Raw genomic sequence first — 20,307 nt, 5'->3', positions numbered from 1 at the left:
GAGTATGCAGGAGAATGCCTGGTTGCAAAGGTAAGTAAACTGGTCCAAGCGGCGGTGAGCGTCACGTTGCATGTGAGTGCAAAGTAACGCGAAGCACCGGCCTTAAGGATGGAGCAGCTTATATAGCCGAGCTTCTGAAGCCACGCCCACCAGGTACAGCCTGCCTGCCACACCCGATGAGTCAGCACATGAAGACCAGGCCTAGGGAGCCCCACCCGATGAGTCAGCACATGAGGATGTTCTAGTGAATAGAGGCTTTCAGATCCTAGAAAGTTCTTGTAAAATAAAAGCACTCTTGCACTGAAATAAAATGTTCCTGCTCACATCTCTATATGAGACTGGCCTTAAAGGCGCCAGGACTGAGTTAAGCCAGGGCCCCTGTGTTTATAGGTCCCAAAGGGACATAGGTGAGTCAAGTGACCCATTACCCCCATCACTAGATGGTGTGGTTGTTGTGTTCTGGGACCTGTGGCCATGACACTTAGTCAGCCCAATTCTCCACACAAGCAGCCTCCTGGATTACCTCCTTTCTGGAGGGCAGAGCTATGAAGGTGTTCAACATAGCAAATGCTGACCCCACCACTATACACTGGAGTACCTCAAGGTTGTTCTACAGCCCCTACCCTGTACAACCTCTTCACTAAACCTCTTTTCGACCTACTTGACTCTCTGGGTATTGCAAATACTAATTATGCAGATGATACCCAAGTACTCCTTCCACTATCCGGATCCTATGATCAAGACGCCACTAACTACACACAATCTATGCTACAATCCAAGCATGGATGGCTGCTAATGGCCTATGCCTCAACAGGGATAAGACTGAAATTATTATTCTCGGACAGAAAGCCACCTTAGCCAAGCTAAACCCCCAGTACTCCAATTTTAACAGACAATGCCATCATCACAGTCACATCCTCTGTAAAGACACTAGGTGTTCACATTGATGCAAACTTATCAATGAAAAAACAAGTCACCGACATTGCCTCCGCTTCTGCCTACACTACTAAGTTCATTAATGCCATAAAACCCTACCTCTCCAAACCCAACTGCCTCGCAATAGCCAGAGCCACTATAGGTGCCAAACTTGACTATTGCAATGATCTCATAGCAGGCACTTCCACCAAAAACTTACACAGACTACAAACTACACAAAACAATGCACTCAGAGCAGCTTTGAGCATTACTAGAAGGGACCATATCTCACAAGCCAGACAGGTGGCACAGTGGCTCCAGGGCAAAGACCGCATTACACTAAAAATCCTTACCATCACGCACAAATGCCTCAATCACACAGCACCCACATACCTATCAGTAACTATATCCAGAACCACCTCTACGCGCCCCACAAGAACGCAGTATACCAACCAACTTCACATCCGCAGAGTTAAAGCAGGAGGGATAGGTTTCTCATACATAACACCTAAACTATGGAACTCGCTCCCCACAACGATCAGAGCTGAAACTTCCCTCCAGGCCTTCTGCAAATATCTCCAAAAAATCCTTCCTCATTTAACCTCCCCCACCCTACACCACCTTCTTCCTTGCCTCTACTGCTTCCAATTGTTACTGTATTGCACATTTTTATTTTGTTCTTTATCTGTATACTATTATGTAAATGTCGAAGTGTTAACAACTATTGTATAACTCTGTAACTAAGATTGTTCATTCTCTGTAACAAGCGCCACGATGCCTTGGGGCAGCTGTGCACTATACAAATATGAATAAATAAATGGCCCAAGCTGGCATGTGACCACTCTGGCCATTCAGTGGAAAGCTAGTCAGTCCCAGCACTACATAAGGGCCACCTCCCATGACAAGAGTTGAAAGGAGTTTTGGGGTACAGAGAAGGCGAATTGTGGTGTTTAAGAGGAGTGTGGTGTTTAAGAGGAGAAAGAAGATTGTTGTTGCAGTCCAAGTTTCACAGTCAGCCCAGCAATGTGTAAAACCTGGAGGGGAAGGTTGCTGGGCAAGTTATAAGAAGAGTGGTGAATTGTTAAAAAGAATGTCCATCTTTTGTGTAATTCTACCCAGTTAGTGAGCCCCCGGCACTTATTTCTTGACTAGTGGGTTTTGTCTGACTCTCCCGAGAGGGGACCTTTTTCCTCACTCACTCATTCTTTTTCTGTGACTCTGGGAGCCCTTTTTGGTTAACTTTGATGAAGTCTGCTTCCCCACCCCACCCATCTTTTTCAATTGCATCTGTATTTTACTACTGCAGCAATGGCATCTTCTGTGCAGTGTTGCTGGGATCCTCTGTGCAGTGTTGCTGGGAGCTCCTTGAGCTCCCCTCTTTGGCTTCATTTATTTGTTTGTGCCAACAATCTTCCTGGGATAAGGGGATACTTTTTATCCTACCTGGGCTTTTCTTTTGTGAGATCAGCACACCGTGCCTTATGTGGAGGGCTGAAGGGATACATTGGCCCTCATTACAACTCTGGCGGTAGCTGTGCCGGTAAAACCGTCACGGCTGCGGCCGGAATTGCATTTTTCAGTCAATGAGGAATTACCGGGTAATTCCGACATTGCCAAACAGTAATTCCTGCATTGCCGGGTGCCGGTGCCTGTCAGTCCCCATTCCCATTCTAGCTCCATAGGGCTCAATGGGAATGGCGACGTTGGATGCACTGGTACCGTCAAACTTTTGGGCATCTTCCTGAACCCCCACAAAGTCTCTATCCTGACTGTAGAAGTTCCCTCAGAAGAGTAGAGGACCGTGAGAAGGCGGAAAGTCTGCCAGGTGAAAACCGTCACTGCTCCAAAGCCTGCGTCGAGCCTCCACAACCAATTGACACGAAGATCATATGCTGGACATCCCTGTGACCGAATCTGATGGTCTGCTCCCACCAAAAGTTCTTCCTCCAGCCGCCAAGGCCAGAGACCCGAACCAGAGCTGCTGTCTTCCCGTGGGGACCTGCCAGTGACATTGCTTTTCTTCAACACTGAAGACACGTCTGTATCCTGGGACTTTACCTGGGCAGTTTTGTTGCGGTTCGGACCGCCTGATCTTGAAGAGTCACGTTGGGGTGTACGACCAAACCGTGTCCCAAGGCCTTTGGACATCTGTCCTTTAGGCTAAAATACTTCAGCTGGCCTACCCAGTCCCCTGAACCCTTTGAATCTAAATGTGTTAGTTCCTTTCTTCGAAAAGCATCATCTGTGCATTTGATACTTTGACAGCAGCTGCCTTCCTTTGTTCTGCTGCTCAAGGGTTACTGGTGCCCCAGTGTCCATCTGACCTTTGAGCCACTCATTCCCAAGATAGGGTTGGACTTATAATTATAAGACTCAGTTGTTAAGCTACCAGTATTGTTAGTTCAGTAAATGTTGGCTAACAAAGGGTTTGCTAACCTGAAACTACTCTTGTACTTACCTGATCATCTAAAAAGGTCTACAGTTTGAAATGAGTATTGCGACAGCAAATATCTAGGTAAGTATCTGTTAATGTTAAATTCACAACAGGTTGGGCAAGTAAAACCGTTAACTAGTACATATAATAAGCATATTCTTTTAACACTACAGTGTGTAAATGTTTCCTTGACTATAAGTGTGCTCAAAGTTCTTTGTACTCCACTGCAGCCCTTCTCCCACCTAGACGAAGCCTGGCTGCGCGTCCATTGCTACCAGACCTTTTGGACAGTTCAGGCCAAACCTAAGAGTTGGAGCACTGTACACCTAAGGGGGGGGGGGCGGGAGTCTTCATTCCTACCATAGGTGGACTTTAGTAAAACTCCCTAACATGAACTTCAACTCCAAGAGCAGAGAGGCAGATTCTAAGACCTAGACGAGAGACTGATTGTAAAACCAGAGACTGGATGGGACCAAAACCCAAAGACCAGAAATACAGAAGAGGAAGGAGATCGAAGCAGAGATAAAAAGGCAGATGGAGAGACCTGGCCACAGCCCTAGTTAAGAAAAGGGCAGTGGAAGCAAAGGTTGAGGCTTTTGACAAGGAAATGTGATGAATCCTGTGCATCCCTCACTGAATCCCAGCCTAAAATCTACTGCCAGGTGGCCAGGGAAAGACAGGCTTCCTGACCCTGGGGGTGGTGCTCTGCAGGTGGCGAGGAAAAGGCAGAGGCTTCCTAACCCTGGGGGTGGTGCTCTGCAGGGGGGGGCAGGAGAGGGCAGATGCTTCCTGATCCTAATCCTGGGGGTGGTGCACTGCAGGGGGGGGGGGCAGGAGAGGGCAGACGCTTCCTGATCCCAGTCCTGGGGGTGGTGCTCTGCAGGTGGGGAGGGAAAGGCAGAGGCTTCCTGATCCTGACCCTGGGGGTGGTGCACTGCAGGGGGGCAGCAGAGGGCAGATGCTTCCTGATCCTGACCCTGGGGGTGGTGCACTGCAGGGGGGCAGGAGAGGGCAGACACTTCCTGATCCCAACCCTGGGAGGGTGTACTGCTGGAGTATCACCCGGAAGGAGACGGGCACAGGGTGATGAGGAGATCCTGTGGGATGAGACAGTATTGGTCCTTTAAAAGGGGTGGGGGGAGGGGGGGAGCTTTTTAAAGGTGCCAAAGCATGTAATGGCCTATTGGTCGTTATGACGTATCTGAACCACATACAATCTGTGGCTATAGGCATAGGTGACAAAATCTAGACATGCCTTAACAGAAAGATCATTCAAGGAACACAAGAATAAACATCCTCATTACTCCCGAAGTTATAATGGAAGGGAATTTAAAAATGTTGCCTTAAATAAAGGGTCTTCCTCTTTAACAATCAATTCTCATGGTGCCTCCCTAAATACCTTAACGCAATAAATCTACCCTTAAAAACAAGAAGTGGCCAGAACTGATCAGTCCCATAATCCCATAAGTACTGGGATGAGGAAGAGTGTTGAAAAGGCATGCTGTAGTAGTACTGGAGCAATTAAGCCCAATAGCTCCACCTGAGGGGTGCAGGCAGTTCAAAGTAGCTGGAACTGTGGCTGGAGTGCATGCAGCTGAAGGAAGGAGGCACAGTGTTGGCAATCCAGGCAGAAGTGGGCGATCCAACTTGGTGACAATCTTTGAGCCCTGAATTTGATCGAGCATCACTGACATTAAAGGAAGAAGATAACGATTTTTGATAGTGATGCGGTTTAGTGTGCAGTAATTATGCAAGTTCAAAGAGTTATCTTTTTTTCAGAACAAAAAACAGAGGAGAAGCTGCAGGAGACTGAGACGGACAAATTAAACCCATAGCTACATTTTCTTCCAAATAACCTTTGAAATGCTGGTTTTCATTTTCAGTAAGGGAATATATCCTGCTGCAAAGAATTGGAGCACCGACATAACACCTAGGCACCTCCCCCATCTTGGAACCTATGGTAATACACTTGGTCCCACCTTCCGCTATCCAAAGTGCTTCATTACCTTCGCTCCCTTCGAAGGACAACTGCTCATGTTGGAACCTCCCACCCAGACAGTGCATGGTACAGAAATTGGATTGAAAATGTATTCCTCGCTTTTCCCAATCTACCAAGGGGGTTGTGTAGTGTAAGCCAGGGCATTTCCAAGAACAGGAGCAATTGTGGTGTTTCTATCAACTCCCACACTAACTCCTCCTCACGTCCTCCCTCGATCTCCATCTAAAAGGGAACAACGTCTCAGGAGTGATTGTCCTAAAGAGAGTTGTGAACCGTCAACTGCCCTAACTTGCTCTGGATTAGATTTTGGAACCACTGGGATTCCCAAAGAGTTAGCCAAGCCCCAATCCATAACATTTCCTGCGCCCCCTGAACTCAAAATCACTGGGCCTCTTCCCTTCATTTTCCCAGCCAAGTATAAAGGATACGTTCAAGGCGAGATGAGGGACTGCTGATTGCAGCCTATTAGCCACCACCTGGGACTTCAGAACAGGCATGGAGACTCTACGTTTTACCTTAGGACAATCTTTCAACAAATGCCCTGCTCTACCACAATACATACAGTCCTTCTCTCACCCTCTTCCCACATTCTTCCTTCGACAAAGGCCCCCTGGGCGTAAATAAAGTTTGTGTTCTCGATTGAGGGTCTAAACTCTAGACTTCCTACTACCCCCTTTGTTCTCTCAATTCTGAAATTCTGCCCAACTTCAGGGCTAGCTCTCCGACGTTCTCCCTTACGGTCACTCAGTCGAAAATCCAATTGCACAACAAAGGCAATCAGATCCTCACAGGAAGAAGGTCTATCCACCACTGAAGATAGAGCGTCTTTAAGCTCTCCCTTCAGCTCTCTGCAGAATAAGGTTGCTCTTTTTTCCTCTGGCCATTTAGTCTAATACAAGGGATTTAAACTGTGTGATGTAACTAACTCCTTAGTAGCCAGTCTTACTTCCAGCAACTCACCATCCATTTCCTGCATCACCTACCAAGTATGAGAGGATGAAGGCTACCTTAGAAGCTCCTGAGGGGAATACCTTAGGACGACACAAAAAAATGTAATTCACACTGGGTAACAGATGGAGAACTTTGAGTCACGCCCATAACGTTCTGGAACAGCTAACTGAATTGGATGACATTCTCTGCCCCCTCAATATCTTAGGTTTACTTATTTCTTCTTGCCCCTCTTCCAGAGTTAAATCCAGAGGTTCAAGATCAAACTTGTCCAAAGGTAACAGAGTTGCCTGAACCTGCATCTCGTTCGCCTTGTCACCTTCCACCTTCTCACTCAAAAATCCATTTTTGCTCCTTATCGCCCCCAGTTCCTAATGTAACTCTACCAGAACATCCCGGAGAAACCTGTGGGGTTCAAAGCAGCCCAGACGAGAAAGATCAACTTGGGCCTTTAATTCGGTCTGGTTACGCTGAATTTTGTCCTCCGTGGGAGCTGCTGAACCCCACAGTCCCTCTCTAACTGCAATGTGTCCTACTGATTTTATATTCCAGCACGACTCAGGTCAGCCATGGGGGGATTGGAGAAAATAACGAGAGACACAGGAGCTCTTGCTTCTCTGCTGGGCTCCCTGTTCAAGAATGAAATAGAGTTATTACATGTGCCTGGTTACACCCAACCACCCTTGCTTCACTTCCAAAATTACCTGTGTATCCTCTGCTAAGAGGATTTTATTGAGCTGATCAAATGTTGATGCTTATAGTGTCCAGTTGTGAACTCTTTTCCTGTCTCTTTCGGTCCTACCTTCTTTCCTGAAAAGTTCTAGCATAGTTACAGTTGTCTTAACATAACCTTCCTCAACTTCTGGTTCAGGTGGTCTTTCTCTGGGCATGCCTTGGATTAGAATTAGTTTCTTCCTATACGTTAAAGTCTTTTTCTGCCTTTATCTCAGGGATTGTTCAATTTTACCAAAACGTATTAAAAACGATTTAATTTAAAATGCTTTCCGTTAATATCTTCTTCCCTTTTCTTTTTAGAACTAGTGTAGTAATTAAAAAACTACAACTATCCTAATGCTAAACAAGGAATGTGAAGAGCAACGAGCTCCAAGACTTTGACGCTACAAACGTGAAGCTAAATTTACTCAGCGGAATCCCGCTTTCCTCATAAGATAAGGTAAGTGCTTAACTATATCATTTTCTTTCAAGTCTATGTATTAAGTTTTCTTTGAAAGCCACGTAGAGTAAGCGTCACCTAATGGGGAGCGCGCTTATCTTCAGGAAATGTTTTTGGCTTTTAATTTCAGTTACCGAAAGTTAACGTCACTAGCACAATTTGGTTTCAGTACCAAATAAATGGTTTATATTTTTTTCAAATTAGTCTTTATTAACATTTTTAGAATACATCCAACCAGCCTCTATCGAGGCAACGGACGCAATACGACAAATGTTACAAAGGCCATAACAGCTATTAGGGAATCCCAAATAGTCTACGGCTTTCAGCCGTCGAAAACAATCACCTAACCTTAAACATTAACCCTTAAATCTCCCCATTAGAGCTCCAACGATCCCATACATACGTTCAGCCACACTGATCCATTCCTTTTTGCTTGGGGTGTGTACATTTTTCCATCGGGTTGTCAGACATGCCCTGGCTGCCGATAGTAAGCCTGCCGCCATCGGAGGAAGTCTAGAGCACCACCCCTCCACTTCTTCTAGACCAAACAAGACCAACAGTGGGTCTTTCTCTCTGGGCATCCCATCAAGCTCCTTGATCCACCCCAGGATTTCGTCCCAGAACACTTGCACCTTAGGACACCCCCACCACATGTGCAAGTAATCTGCCTTTAACCTGCTTTCACGCCAACATAAGGGTTTGACATTCTGGCACATCTGCGAGCATCTAACCGGGGTCGTACTGCCACCTGTATAGGAGCGCAATTGCATGGAGTTTATATTGGCAGGATTTCGAGATCCGAGACATCCCTGCAAAGTTTATCCCATATAGGTTGGTCCAACACCCCCCTCCGATGTTTCTCTCCCATCTTTCCCTTAGCTTTTCCGTGGACCCCTTGCCTGATTCTACTAGGGCTTTGTACATGGCTGAAATCGCCCCCTCCCCTCAGTCTTGGTATCTAGGAGCCTCTCGAATGGGGTAAGGTCCCTCTGGATCTGTTCCTTCCAGCCCTCCCCTGTTCGTGCCCCCTTAAATTGGAGATGGAGAAAGACTGGGAGTTTGCCTATGCCCAGAGACTCCAAGTTCTTGAATAGTAATGAATCTCCCTTCCCTCCAGAGCTGTCCAACTCTCTCCAGTCCCGCCTCCAACCAGGGCTGGAATCTTTCAGGGTTTGTATGGCATCTCTGGCTATCAGTACCCAAATATGTCCCAGTGGTGAGGGCCATGTCGGAACACCCGCCATTTCCGTGCATTGTTTCCAAACATATCAGACTGCCCCTAGAATCGGGGTGTTCCCTTAATCCTACATGGCATCTTATTTTTTGGGACCCACAGCCATTCCCCGAATGTTGCCGGGTGCATGTGCGTGTTGTCTAGGGCGAACCATTGGAGATCTCGCTGTGCTCTTAGGTGAGGTATCGGGACTCTAAGTTGGGCGGCCTTATAGTGGAGTCAAGTCTGGTAGGCCCACGCCTCCTTTTTCTTTAGGAAGGGCGAGGGTCCCTGTGGGGATCCTAGCTTTTTTCCCTTGCCACAGGAATCTCAGTATGGTGCCCTTAGTTTCCTTGTAGTACTAGTTCGGGATCTGGATGGGTAGCATTTGAAACAGATAAAGGATCTTTGGGAGAAGGACCATTGTAAGGGCATTAAGGCATGCCAGCCAGGAGACTGAGCTCACTCCACCTTTCCAGGTCTTTAAGTTTGTCCATCAGTGGGGTGACATTTGCCTCAAATCTCCAAGGTCCCTAGTTACATTGATCCTAAAGTACCTGAGTGGCCCCAGGCTGACCTGCACTCCCAGATGTGCGAATCTGGCTACATTCCAGTCTTCATTCTTGTCTAAGGGGAGGAGAACCGACTTGGACCGATTCATCTTAAATCCGGATATGGTGCCATATTCGATCAGTTGAACCGCCATTGGTATTGTAATCAGGGGGTTCGTTATATGTAACATGTCATCCGCATACAATGCTACTTTGTACTCCTGCCCTCCCACACAGAATCCCTCGACCCTAGGTTCCCCCGATCCTCAGTGCTAGCGGCTCCAAAAAAAGCATGGAGAGTCGGTGAAAGGGGACACCCCTCCCTGGTTCCTCTCCCCAGGCCGAACCAACGCGAGTACCCACCATTAACAGTGACACATGCCCTGGTTGAAGAATACACTGCCATGATTCCCTGTAAGAGTCTGTCTCCCAAACCACATTTAACCAAGACCAAGTCCCACTCTACCCTGTCAAATGCCTTTTTTCGGCGTCCTCTGAAAGAAAGGAGGGGTCACCTACTACTCTTGCTGCTTCATATAATACGTGCAAAGATTTCCTCATCGGATCCGCCCCCCACCATCAGCCTTTGATGAAGCCCACCTGATCTGGGGGGGTATCACTCGAGGCATGTACTCCTCAAGCCTGGCCGTGAGAACCCTAGCATATATTTTGGCATCAATATTAAGGAGAGAGATGGGCAGATGAGCCACACAGGTCTTGGGATCTCTCCCCTCCTTGGGTATTACCGTAATGAGTGCTTGGGAGAAAGAATTGGTGGCCATGCCTGTCTCAAGTATGTCGTTAAAGAGTTCTGTCACGAAGGGCAGGAGAACTTCAAGTAATGATTTGTAAAACCCTGCCGAAAACCTATCTTGACCCGGCATCTTGCCAAGGGGCATTCGGGCCGCTGCTTGCTTAATCTCCTCCCCTGTTATGGGGGCCTCCAATTCCCTGGACTCTGCTGTAGCCAGTTTGGACAGTAGGATATCTTCTAGATATGCGTCAATTCTTCTTTCCTCGAATGTGGACTCCGACTTATACAGATTCTCATACCAGAAGGCAAAGGTCTCTAGTACCAGTTCTGGTAATGACAGGCCCATTATCTATCCCCATGACTTCGGATACCCACCTCTCTGCTTGTTGTCCCCGTAGCCTGGCCGCGAGCAGTGCGTCCGCCTTGTCCTCCTTCTCATAAAATGTTTGCTTGACAAATTGCAAGTTCTAAATTATTTCCCCCTCAAGTAGTCTCAACTCTTCCCTATACCCCCGAACCTGCGCAAGGTATCCTTCCTTCCCCCTCCAGTGTTGACTGTGCACGTTTCTCAAGTCTGAGATTCTCCTCCCGCAATCCCTGTTCAATGAGGGTCTGCTCCCTCTTTCTGTGCTCCCTCTCTAATTAGTATTCCACGCCAGGTCACCTTCCCTGCTTCCCAAACAATTATCTTTGCTACTTCTCCTGTATGATTTATGGTGAAGAATCCCTTAATTTCCGTTTGCAGTACCTCCCAGAACACTGGGTCTTTTATCAGGGATTAATTGCACCGCCACCTCGTGCCATTAGGATTCATTCCCATCTAGCCCAGGTCCATCGTGACCAGTTCATGATCAGCCCACGATATAGGTTGAAGCTCTGATCCCTGGGCGACGTCCCACAGGTAATCTATCCTGGTGAAAGTTCCATGGGGGAGTGAGAAGAATGTGTAGCCCCTTTCCTGTGGATGGAACTGGCACCAGAAATCTCAGACTCCAATTCTAGTGTCGCCCCGATCTTCCCATAGCCCGGCCAAGGGAGCCCTTGTTCCCCATCGTGCGTGGTCTGCCTGTCCATCACCACATCAGCCCAGGTGTTGAAGTCGCCTCCCAGAACCAGGTGTCCTGTGTTTTCACTGAGTATCGTAGGGATGGCACCCTTCATAAAATCTTAGATGCCCCCGATTAGGGGCGTAAATGACAGCAAACAAAATTAACCTTCCAGATGCCTTCTGTAACCAGAAGGGCCAGCACCTCCATGTCTGACCAAACCTTTGATACCACCATATCGAGCGCCTTACGTACTAGGATGCCCACGCCAGCTTTCATACAGGGGCCAGAGCCCCAGAATGTGTGTCCCACCGTGCCATTCAGGATCCTCCGTTCTTCCCCCTTCATGAATTACGTGTCCTGTAAAAAGAGAATGTGCAGCCCTGACCTGCGAATCCCCTCGCCACCAATGATCTGTCGGGGAGTTAAGACCCTTGACATTCAGGATACCAACCCTCAGGGAGACCATTTGCTGGCCATCAACCAGTGCGGTCATGTTACCCCGCTGCCAGTGCCCCCTCTACTTGCTATGCCACTGTAAAATGCAAAAATTGTCATGAACCAAACCAACACTAAAACATAACTAAGAGCCAACATCCCCCAGCTCCCCTCAAACCCCCCCCCCCACCACCCCACCCACACCCCCCTGGCGCCCGGCCCACCCCCAGAATCCATCTTAGGATGGGCCAAACCACCAACCTGACCCATCATACAGGTCGTTTCCACTCGCACCTTTGAACCTTTTAGTTCCCTATGGCACCAGCATTGTGCAATTTCTCAACGCACACACCCCTCGCACCCTGCCACTCAGTTCTTACATATGTCTGCTAAAGTCAGACCCTACAATATGCCCGCCGCCCTCTCTCCCGACCTTGGGCAGATTTACATGTATATTAGTCCGCTTCTAGTGCAATTTGGGTTCCGGCAGCCAGGGATGCGCTCAGCTTCCTTTACTTCGAGCCACCAGGAATCAGTTTTCTTCGTGGGCCCTTGAGCTCTACCGTCTTCCCTCAGTGTTTACCTCCTGCAAGCCCGAGGGGGCCTCAGCGTCTCCCAGAAGTTAATTCTTCGCTCCGTTGATCTTACGTAACCAATTTATGTTTGTGTCCATCAATTTCAAAGGAAATTGAGAATGGGAGCCCCCATTTATAATCAAATGCCTTTGTCGTTGAAACACTTGGTGAGGTGCTGGCAGAGCCTTCTCTTGGCGAGGGTCAGGGATGATGGGTCCTGAAAAATGGTGATTCTGGCTTTGCCATAGGTAACGGGCCCAACCTTCTTTGCTCGTGAGAATTTTGACCTTATCTGGGTAATTATGGAAGCTGACAAGGACGGATCTGGGGCCCCTAGCGGTGCCACCCGCTCTATGTATCCTCTCAATTTTGGATTAGTCTATGGAGTCATTTCCAAAAATGAGTTTTGTGAAAAAGATTCCTTTTCAGGTCTCAGTCTCCCCTTGCTTGTCCGGTATCCTAAAGATCCTGAGATTGTTTCTTCTTGGTTTTCAAAATGGTACTTTTTTAGGGAGATCTCCGCTTCTTTGCGTTCAATTTCGACCATCCTTGCATCCATATGGTTTACAATATGTCCAGTGAGGACGGATTGTTCTTCAACTCCTGAAGTCTCTCCTCTCTCTTATCGATCCTCTGCGTGATCTTGTCCACCTTTCCTCCAATGTCGGCTTGCATGCTTCTGACCTCATTCATTATTGAGGCCACATCCTTGGTAGCCATGGAGTCTTCCACGTTCCCCACCATGGTCCCCCTGTGGCCCTCTACCCTTGAGTCAGACCCCGGGGTGCAGTTATAACCTGCGTGCCTCGACATCCAGTCTATGTGATGCTGCCACCCGTAGAGTGCTCTTGTATGGGGTATCTAGGATGAGGATAAGTCCCTGGCACGTCTTTAGAGCAGACTCACGCATGTAGGGCTCTGGTGTACCCTATGTCAGTTCTGTGCGACATACACCGATTCTGAGTCCAGTCACGGGGGCCCACTCCTTCTTGGGCCTTTGTGCATCCTATATCCTGTGGGTGATGGGCGGCTGCCCCAAGTGCTCAAGGGATGCCCCCTCTGCAGTGGATGTGTTTGTGGGGGGGGCTATCTGGACAGCCTCTGCAGTCCCCGGAGCCTACCATCTGCTTTTGTTACCCCCCAGTCCCCAGGGTCTCGCCAGCACCTCCCTCCACGTACCTTCAATCTCGCCATGGGGTGTGGGGCTCTCTGCAGCCCACCGTCTCCAGGCGGCAAGAACACCTCCATGTGTGTTGGTGCACTTCAGATCCCTTGCACCCAGGTCCTCAGGCCCCTGCTGCCCCCGTCCTTTGGTGTGGGGTCATGTGTAGCTCTCACAGGGTCCCTTCCCGTGCTGCCTCCAGCTGCTGTTCCTACTTGTCCCTCTAGATCTCCGAGGGCAGCCCGGGGGAGGGACTCCCTCTGTCCCAGCTTTGTGTGGGTGAGGGGAAGGGCTGTCCATCAACATTCATGGGGGAACTGAGGAGCAGGGAGCAGTCTGCCTCGGTCCCCTGGTGGGGGTCACCCACGTGCAGCATGCTGGGCCCGCGGCATGGAGTTCCTCTCCTAGGCAGTGCAGGGCCTCACGTGTCTTTCCTCTCCCGGCCACCCTTATGGGCGCCCAACACCGCGGGGGAGAGTTGCTTTCGCTTTCCCACAGTCCACGTGGCCGCCCCGAACTCACAATGTTTAATCCCACTACGGTTTCACTTATTGTAGTTGCTTTATGAAATTAAATTGACTTTTATTGCCAACTACACAGTCTCCTTATCAAAAAACAAATTGAATGTCAAATGAGCCATTCTCTCAAATCGTAGCGCTCCTACCAGTAAGTTGTTGCTGTAGCTGCTCTTCCTGTTTTCTTCATACATCTGGTCCGGGACTCAGTTCAAAGCTAGGCCTCAAAGGAGCGGACTCAAAGCTGGACTGTCCACACTTGACATATCTGATGAAAGGCTGTTGGAAAAGATGTTCACCTCCAACCTGTACTAAACATTCTATTGTAGAATGTTACTGTGGCATAGCACCATCTTGCCCTGGGTTACAGCCCAATCCCCCCCTCCCCTCCCGCCCCCCCCATCTTGTGAGCTGACAACTACTGATCTCTGGAAGAAAAGGTTAAGGAAGAGTGGAAGCATCTTGTTTTGCCCCAAACACCCAGCTACTGCCTGAACACTATAATGTCTAAAGTTCTCATGCCCAGACTAGTTCTTGCTCCCCACCTCCCCAAAACTCTGACAGTCAATACAAAAAGGGAAAAGAAAGAAACCTGAATACAGAGAGGCAACCCCCCCAAGCCACAAGAGGCCCCTGTGTTGTGACCCGAGAAGTCACAGGTAGAGGGGAAACAGGAGACCCGGGAGAGGAGACGATAATTGTTATGGGATGGACTATACCATACTCGGTGCAGTCCAAGTCAAGAGATTGCTAGAATGGAAGCAAGATGAGAGACCGTGATACTTGGAGCAAGAGAAGTGAGCAAGGAGCATTCCGGGATTGATCATATGTGTCCCAGTCACAGTAAAGAGACGAATACACGAAGCAAGAGAAGTGCATGGAAGTCATAACAGTAATCCTACTCGTCTCAGGAAAGATAAACATATTCTAAAACCCCAAGAAGTGAACAAGGAGCAATACTATTAGGTTCAGTCTGAAATAAATCAGGCTCGAGAGAGAGGAGTGCAAAGAGGATGGGAAATGGTGGAACAGCTTATCTCCGGAAGAGAGAAATGTAAATTCCTATAAAAAAAGGATCAAGAGAAACTATGGAGAACCAAAAGGAGCCTACCAGAAATGAAAAACAAAAAACAAAGTCAAGTCATATGACCTGTATGAACAAATCAAAACTATAACCAAAGGTTATTTGAAGATGGATTGATGATAGAGCAACGCACATAACAGGAGAAGGCAGTCATTCTCCTGCTCTTAATTATAGTGGCAGGGTCAGCTAGCTTAGATGTGGACAGTGGACAGTTTCTGTCAAGACATTCACTGACTAGCACCTTAGTTGTGTTCGGTAGGGATGCCTTATACAATAAGGCAAGTTAGGCCTTTTCGTTTTTTCTTTGAGGCCGCCTCCTTCTGATCCACCACACACCCCACACATGACTACCAAAAATGTACATTGGGCTACCACTGGCTAAATGGCTTGCACCCCTGTGAAGACAAAACTAAAATTACAGCTTCCACCAGCCTATTCCCCAGAACCAATGCAGGTTGATTATCCTTCTGCAAAAACTACACGTTTAAAAAGCAGCCATGTCCTTGGGTCATACAGCTGATGGGGGGAAACAAAAGGTTGCAGTGGCAGGGGGGCCTTCAGTCGAAGTCCCCCTGGTCACAGAAATAATAAAACTATCAAAAATAAAAAAAGAGATAAAGGGAAAAAAGTCTAAGGGTCCCCAGAAAGGGCTAGCAGGAATACCATGAATAGAATTCTGCCCCAACCATCTGCATGGGATTAAAAGGTGGTGGAGCGGTCGGCATCATCTTGAAGGTGTGGGAGGGAAAAACGATTCAGAGACTGCTCAAAGCGGCCTTTCTAAATCAAACGGTCATGCTCCTGCTGCACACGAGTGCGCGCAGAGGGCGACAGGCGCTGCCAGACGAGGGAAGACACGGGAGCGAGGTAAGTAGATTTTATGTGTTGTGCGTGTCTATGTGGGAGAGGAGGGGGAATGATGGCGAGGGGGCAGGTAGGTGGTGTGTGTTTGCATGGCTGCATGAGAGGAAGGGCGGCAGTGGGTGATGAAAGGTGGGTGTCCGGGGTGTTAGCTTCCCCCGATTTACTGGAAATCCAGCAGGAGAGGTTGGCGGTGGTGGGCAGGAATGCCTTCCGAGGAGCCAGGTGTGGTTTTAGTTTGTGATTTCAGCATTTAAGGCCACACAAAATGGAACGAAAAAGGGGGAGGAAAAAAATAAAAATCACCCCTTTTGGTGTTCGCCCTTTAAAATGCGGATATCACATAAAACCCATCTAGGAATACTGCGAGACACGGGATGCGAGCCTGCCCCGTTCAGAGTCGCCTGTCTCACCAGTCAGGTGATCACCCCAGGACTGCGCCGTTGCATGCAATGTTTCCCAGCTATTGCCCAGGTAAGCTTTCTTGCAATCAAGCATGAAGTTAGTGTAGGTCGTGGGTTCACCACCCTGATCCAAATCCATTCCAGCATTACCGGTTTGCCTGGGAATACAACGCAAGACTGGTTTTGCCAATGCACATCCTCCAATTCTAGAGGGAGCCGTGTGAATGTCAAGGGTGATCATTTGCAAACACTCAGAGGGATTGGGTATACCTCTGGGTTTCCAGTGGGCCCTGAACTAGCAGCTGGGATTCTGGTTTTTAAGTTCCTTTGGGGTCTCATAGGGGTTACTGAGGTAATACTGGGTTTGCTGCAGAGCAATGGGCCTGCAGGACACCAGCTTGTCCACCATCTGGGTGGAGGATTGCATGGCAGCTGGACTAACCCAGCCCCTGGCATTCCACTACTCCTATAGGCAAGGATAGGGAAACTGGTGAACTCGCCACAAACCACATAAAAAAAAGGAGTACCTTTTGCTGCTCACCTGAGGATCTTTGGTACTGTTTAACCCACTGAAGGTAGACACACACTGGACACAGCTGTCCTGAAGCTGCCGGTAATGCTGCATTACGACCTTTTCAGCCTTCACGCGCAGACCTATAAGAAAGAAGAAAAGTGGTCAGCAAGTTTATACAGCAAATGATCCTTGACTGCAGACACTGACAGGGTCATCCAAGCCCTCTGCATTTTTGTGCCACCTACTGCACACAACTCTCAAGCCATCTCCTTTTCACCTAGCCGTCACCCATGCACACGCTGAGCCCTGCCTGGATCTAGGAACAATAAAGGGAAATTCAAGCCATCCCTGGATCTCTGCCTGCTGGATGGATTCACAGGCACTGGTGATCCCTTCCCAGGAGCCTGAGCTCTTCTTGGACCTAAAGTGAAAGCCCACTTAGCTCTGCCTGCAGCTGCTCTGTCTGGAGAGGATGAAGCCTCCCCTGGATCTGTGTCTGGAGGGGGATCAGGCCTCCCCTGGATCTGTGCCTGCAGCTGCAGGTGTTGTGCCGTAACGATTCCTCTGCCTGCAGGTGCCATCACAGGTGGCAGTTCTTTCTGGATCAAAGAACCATCTATAAGAACTTCAGATAAGCCCACAAGCATGGAGGGTGGTACAACCTTTGACAAAACATTGTGCACCGAGTCATTGTGGGTCTGGGATGTGTGTGGATAAGCCAGCCGGTGCGCCTGTCAACCGCCCTCAGATACCACATCCCTACCCAATTTTAACTACTGGCCCAGTCTCCCCCTTCCTCTCAGAGTGGTCTGACCTCAACTCTTCTCTTCTTGCGTCCAGCTCCAAACTTCTCCTTGGAGACTAAATTCACCTCCACTCTCCCGATTCAGCCACTGGACTCTTCCACCGCCTTAGGCTTTCTTTCCCCTCACCATTCTTCCTTCCGGCATGACTCACTCAGCCGGGCACACTTTGGATGCTCTCATCTGAGGAGAGCTTCCCATCTCCAACCCTCACACTACACCTCTCCTGGTCTGATCATGTTCTACTGTCCGCTCGCCTGGATCTCTTTGGTCTGCCGGCTAAGCCTCTGCCGGCGCTGCCGGTCTCCTTCTCCGTCATTCGACCCATGAAGCGAGTGTCAGTGTCACTTATTCTCCCTCCCACAGACTCCCACACTGACTCTGCCCTTGCTAATCTTCACCTCTCCATCGCCAACACCCCTGACATCCTTGCCCCAGTCATGAGGATCTGCATGAAGCCTTCCGTTACGCTCACCTGGTATCCACAGGGACACCACTCAGCCCTGGTTGGATGTTATGCGCCTCAAACCCTCGCCCCGATCCCTGGGTAGTGCCTCCGATGGAAGTTGAGCCTGAAATACAGGAGTGCTGGATTCCAGACTTAACTGTCTCTGGTAGGGTGTGTCTTTCCAACTCCCTTGGATTCAACACCTTCCCTTGGTCCTCTCCTCACCTTAATTCCTTAGAAGGCGTGCTCTCCGTCCTGCTCTTAGTGGCAGGGGTGCGTAGTCTCGTGTGGGCTTGAGAGACCAAGTTGCTTCACTGGTGCAAGCCCTTTTGAGTGTCTTTAAGGTAGCTCTTGATGCTTTACAGTCTTTCTATTCTTTTCTGTTCTTTCCTTCCTTCCTCTTATTGTTATTAATGTCTTACTTCTTTTCTTTAGGTGTGCAAAGAGATTTTGGCGTTTGTGTGAGTTAGAGCTGAGCATGAGCTGGTAAATGAAGGCACTGTGTGCGCGATGCTGTCCGGTAAGTAATGCACAGCGCTGTTTTACCTTGTATATGCTAACCTGTGCCTTTCACCTTCCTTCGTAGGCCGCGGTGCTCTTCGCCGTTTGCAGTGATGTTCCGGAATGATGCTGAACAAGAGGAGACTAATCTGGTAAGAATTGTGTGATTTTCGTTGTTCGTGTGGAACCGTGAGTATGCGCTCACTAATGCTGTTCTTCTCTCCCCTTTTCAGGTTGCTGCGTTCCGGGAAGCATGCAGTGCCCCGATGATGTTCGCTGGATTGAATGTCTTCAGGTAAGCAGAATCAGGAGCCGACGATGGGATGAAGACAGGATGCTACTCACAGGTAAGATTCCAATTCTCTCTGCAGGCACGCGGTTCCAAGAATAGCTGGCATTAAAGAATACTGGAGACCCAACTGGACACTGAGCGTTACGCTGCAAACAGCAGAATAACGCAAAGCGTGTCCCGCTGTTTGGGTGTGGTTTAAATAGTCTTCAAGTAAAGTAGTCCCGGGAAAAGTAGTCCCAGGCCAGCCACACCCTAAACACTATACCGCAAAGCTCAGTTCTTGGGAACTGAGCTATGCGAGTGCCTCCATGTTGACTGAAGCCCCCAAGAAAGTAGGGTTTTGGCAATTCCAGGGTGACCTTCAATCAGGGACTCGTGATAATCTGAAATAACTCGCTGTTGTAATTCTTTTTTGGGCAAATATAAACAGTTCCTAAAATATGGTAGTTGATCTTTAATTGTGTACTGTTCTCCTTGAGCACACCATTCTAATGAAGTGTTAGGATCCATTAAATGCTGAATCTGGTCTTGGAGTGCAGTCTGTGTCAAAGCTGTTATAAGGCCTAAGAGTTTGTTCTCTGGAATGATGGCTATTGGACCTGGAGTTGTATATACCTTTTCATCAATGCCCATGTGGGGCAAGGCATCTGCCTTTCCATTTCGGACCCCAGGTCGATATGGGATTACATAATCATATTCGGCGAAGAAAAGGGCCCACCGTAGTTGACGTGAAGATTCAGCCTTTGCTGTTTTTAGGTTTTGCAGGTTTCGATGATCTGTTATTACTGTGACGGTGTGTCTGGCTCCAAGGAAATAATGTTGCCATGCCTTAAAAGCGGAATAGCCAAAAGTTTTGTCTGATAGCATAGTTTAGCTCTGGAGGTGAACATTTTCGTGACCAGAAGGCCACGGGATGTAGCTGGCCAGTTTCAGGGTCCCTTTGTGAGAGAACAGCTCCCATAGCCATACTAGAGGCATCTGTTTCTACGATGTAAGGGAGGTCTGAGCGAGGGTGTCGTAAAACTGGAGCGGAAGTGAATTTTTTCTTAAGCTCTTGGAAAGCCTTCTCTGCTTCTTCGGTCCAGTTGAGCTTCATATTGTTTTTTCGTAATAATTAATGTACAATTTGAGAGAAGTCTGGAATGAATCGGCGGTAAAAGTTTGCAAAACCCAGCATACTCTGGATTCCTTTAAGCAAAGTTGGTGACGGCCAATATAGAATGGCATCTACCTTGTGCATGTCCATTTTGATGCCTTTTGGAGTGAGGATGAAACCAAGGAATTCAACTTCGGTTACATGAAAAGAGCATTTTTCGAGTTTAGCATACAGTTGATGTTGGTGGAGCTTGGTAAGAACGGAGTGGACGTGCTCGACATGGTCCCGTTTTGAGGAAGAATATACTAAGATGTCATCAATGTAAACCAAGGCACAAACCAATTAATTCCCGCAAGACATCGTTCATGAAGTACTGGAATGCAGCGGGAGCATTGCAAATTACAAAAGGCATTACCTGATATTCATACAAGTCATATTTGGTACGAAAGGCGGTTTTCCATTCATCTCCTTTCTTTACTTAAACCAGGCGAAATGCCCCTCTACGGTCTAGTTTGGTATAAATTTGGGCATCCTTGACTTGGTCTAATAATTCAGGAAGGAGTGGCAGTGGATAACGATT

The 20,307-nt window shown here is 48.4% G+C and overlaps 1 protein-coding gene across 2 annotated transcripts in view; it reads right to left on the bottom strand.

Annotated features, from left to right (window-relative positions):
- Nucleotides 1-20,307, bottom strand: part of GLE1 (GLE1 RNA export mediator) — a 570,581-nt gene that overhangs the window by 293,525 nt on the left and 256,749 nt on the right. For both annotated transcript variants that reach the window (XM_069609167.1, XM_069609166.1), the window contains exon 8: nucleotides 16,615-16,727. In XM_069609167.1, coding sequence (XP_069465268.1) covers nucleotides 16,615-16,727 — 113 coding nt within the window. The remainder of the gene's footprint in view (nucleotides 1-16,614; nucleotides 16,728-20,307) is intronic.

Source organism: Ambystoma mexicanum, chromosome 8 (genome assembly GCF_040938575.1).
Source record: "Ambystoma mexicanum isolate Mex_15411 chromosome 8, UKY_AmexF1_1, whole genome shotgun sequence".
Lineage (NCBI taxonomy): Eukaryota > Metazoa > Chordata > Amphibia > Caudata > Ambystomatidae > Ambystoma > Ambystoma mexicanum.
Note: the sequence above shows the minus strand (reverse complement) of the source record. Positions and strands in the feature narration are given on the sequence as shown.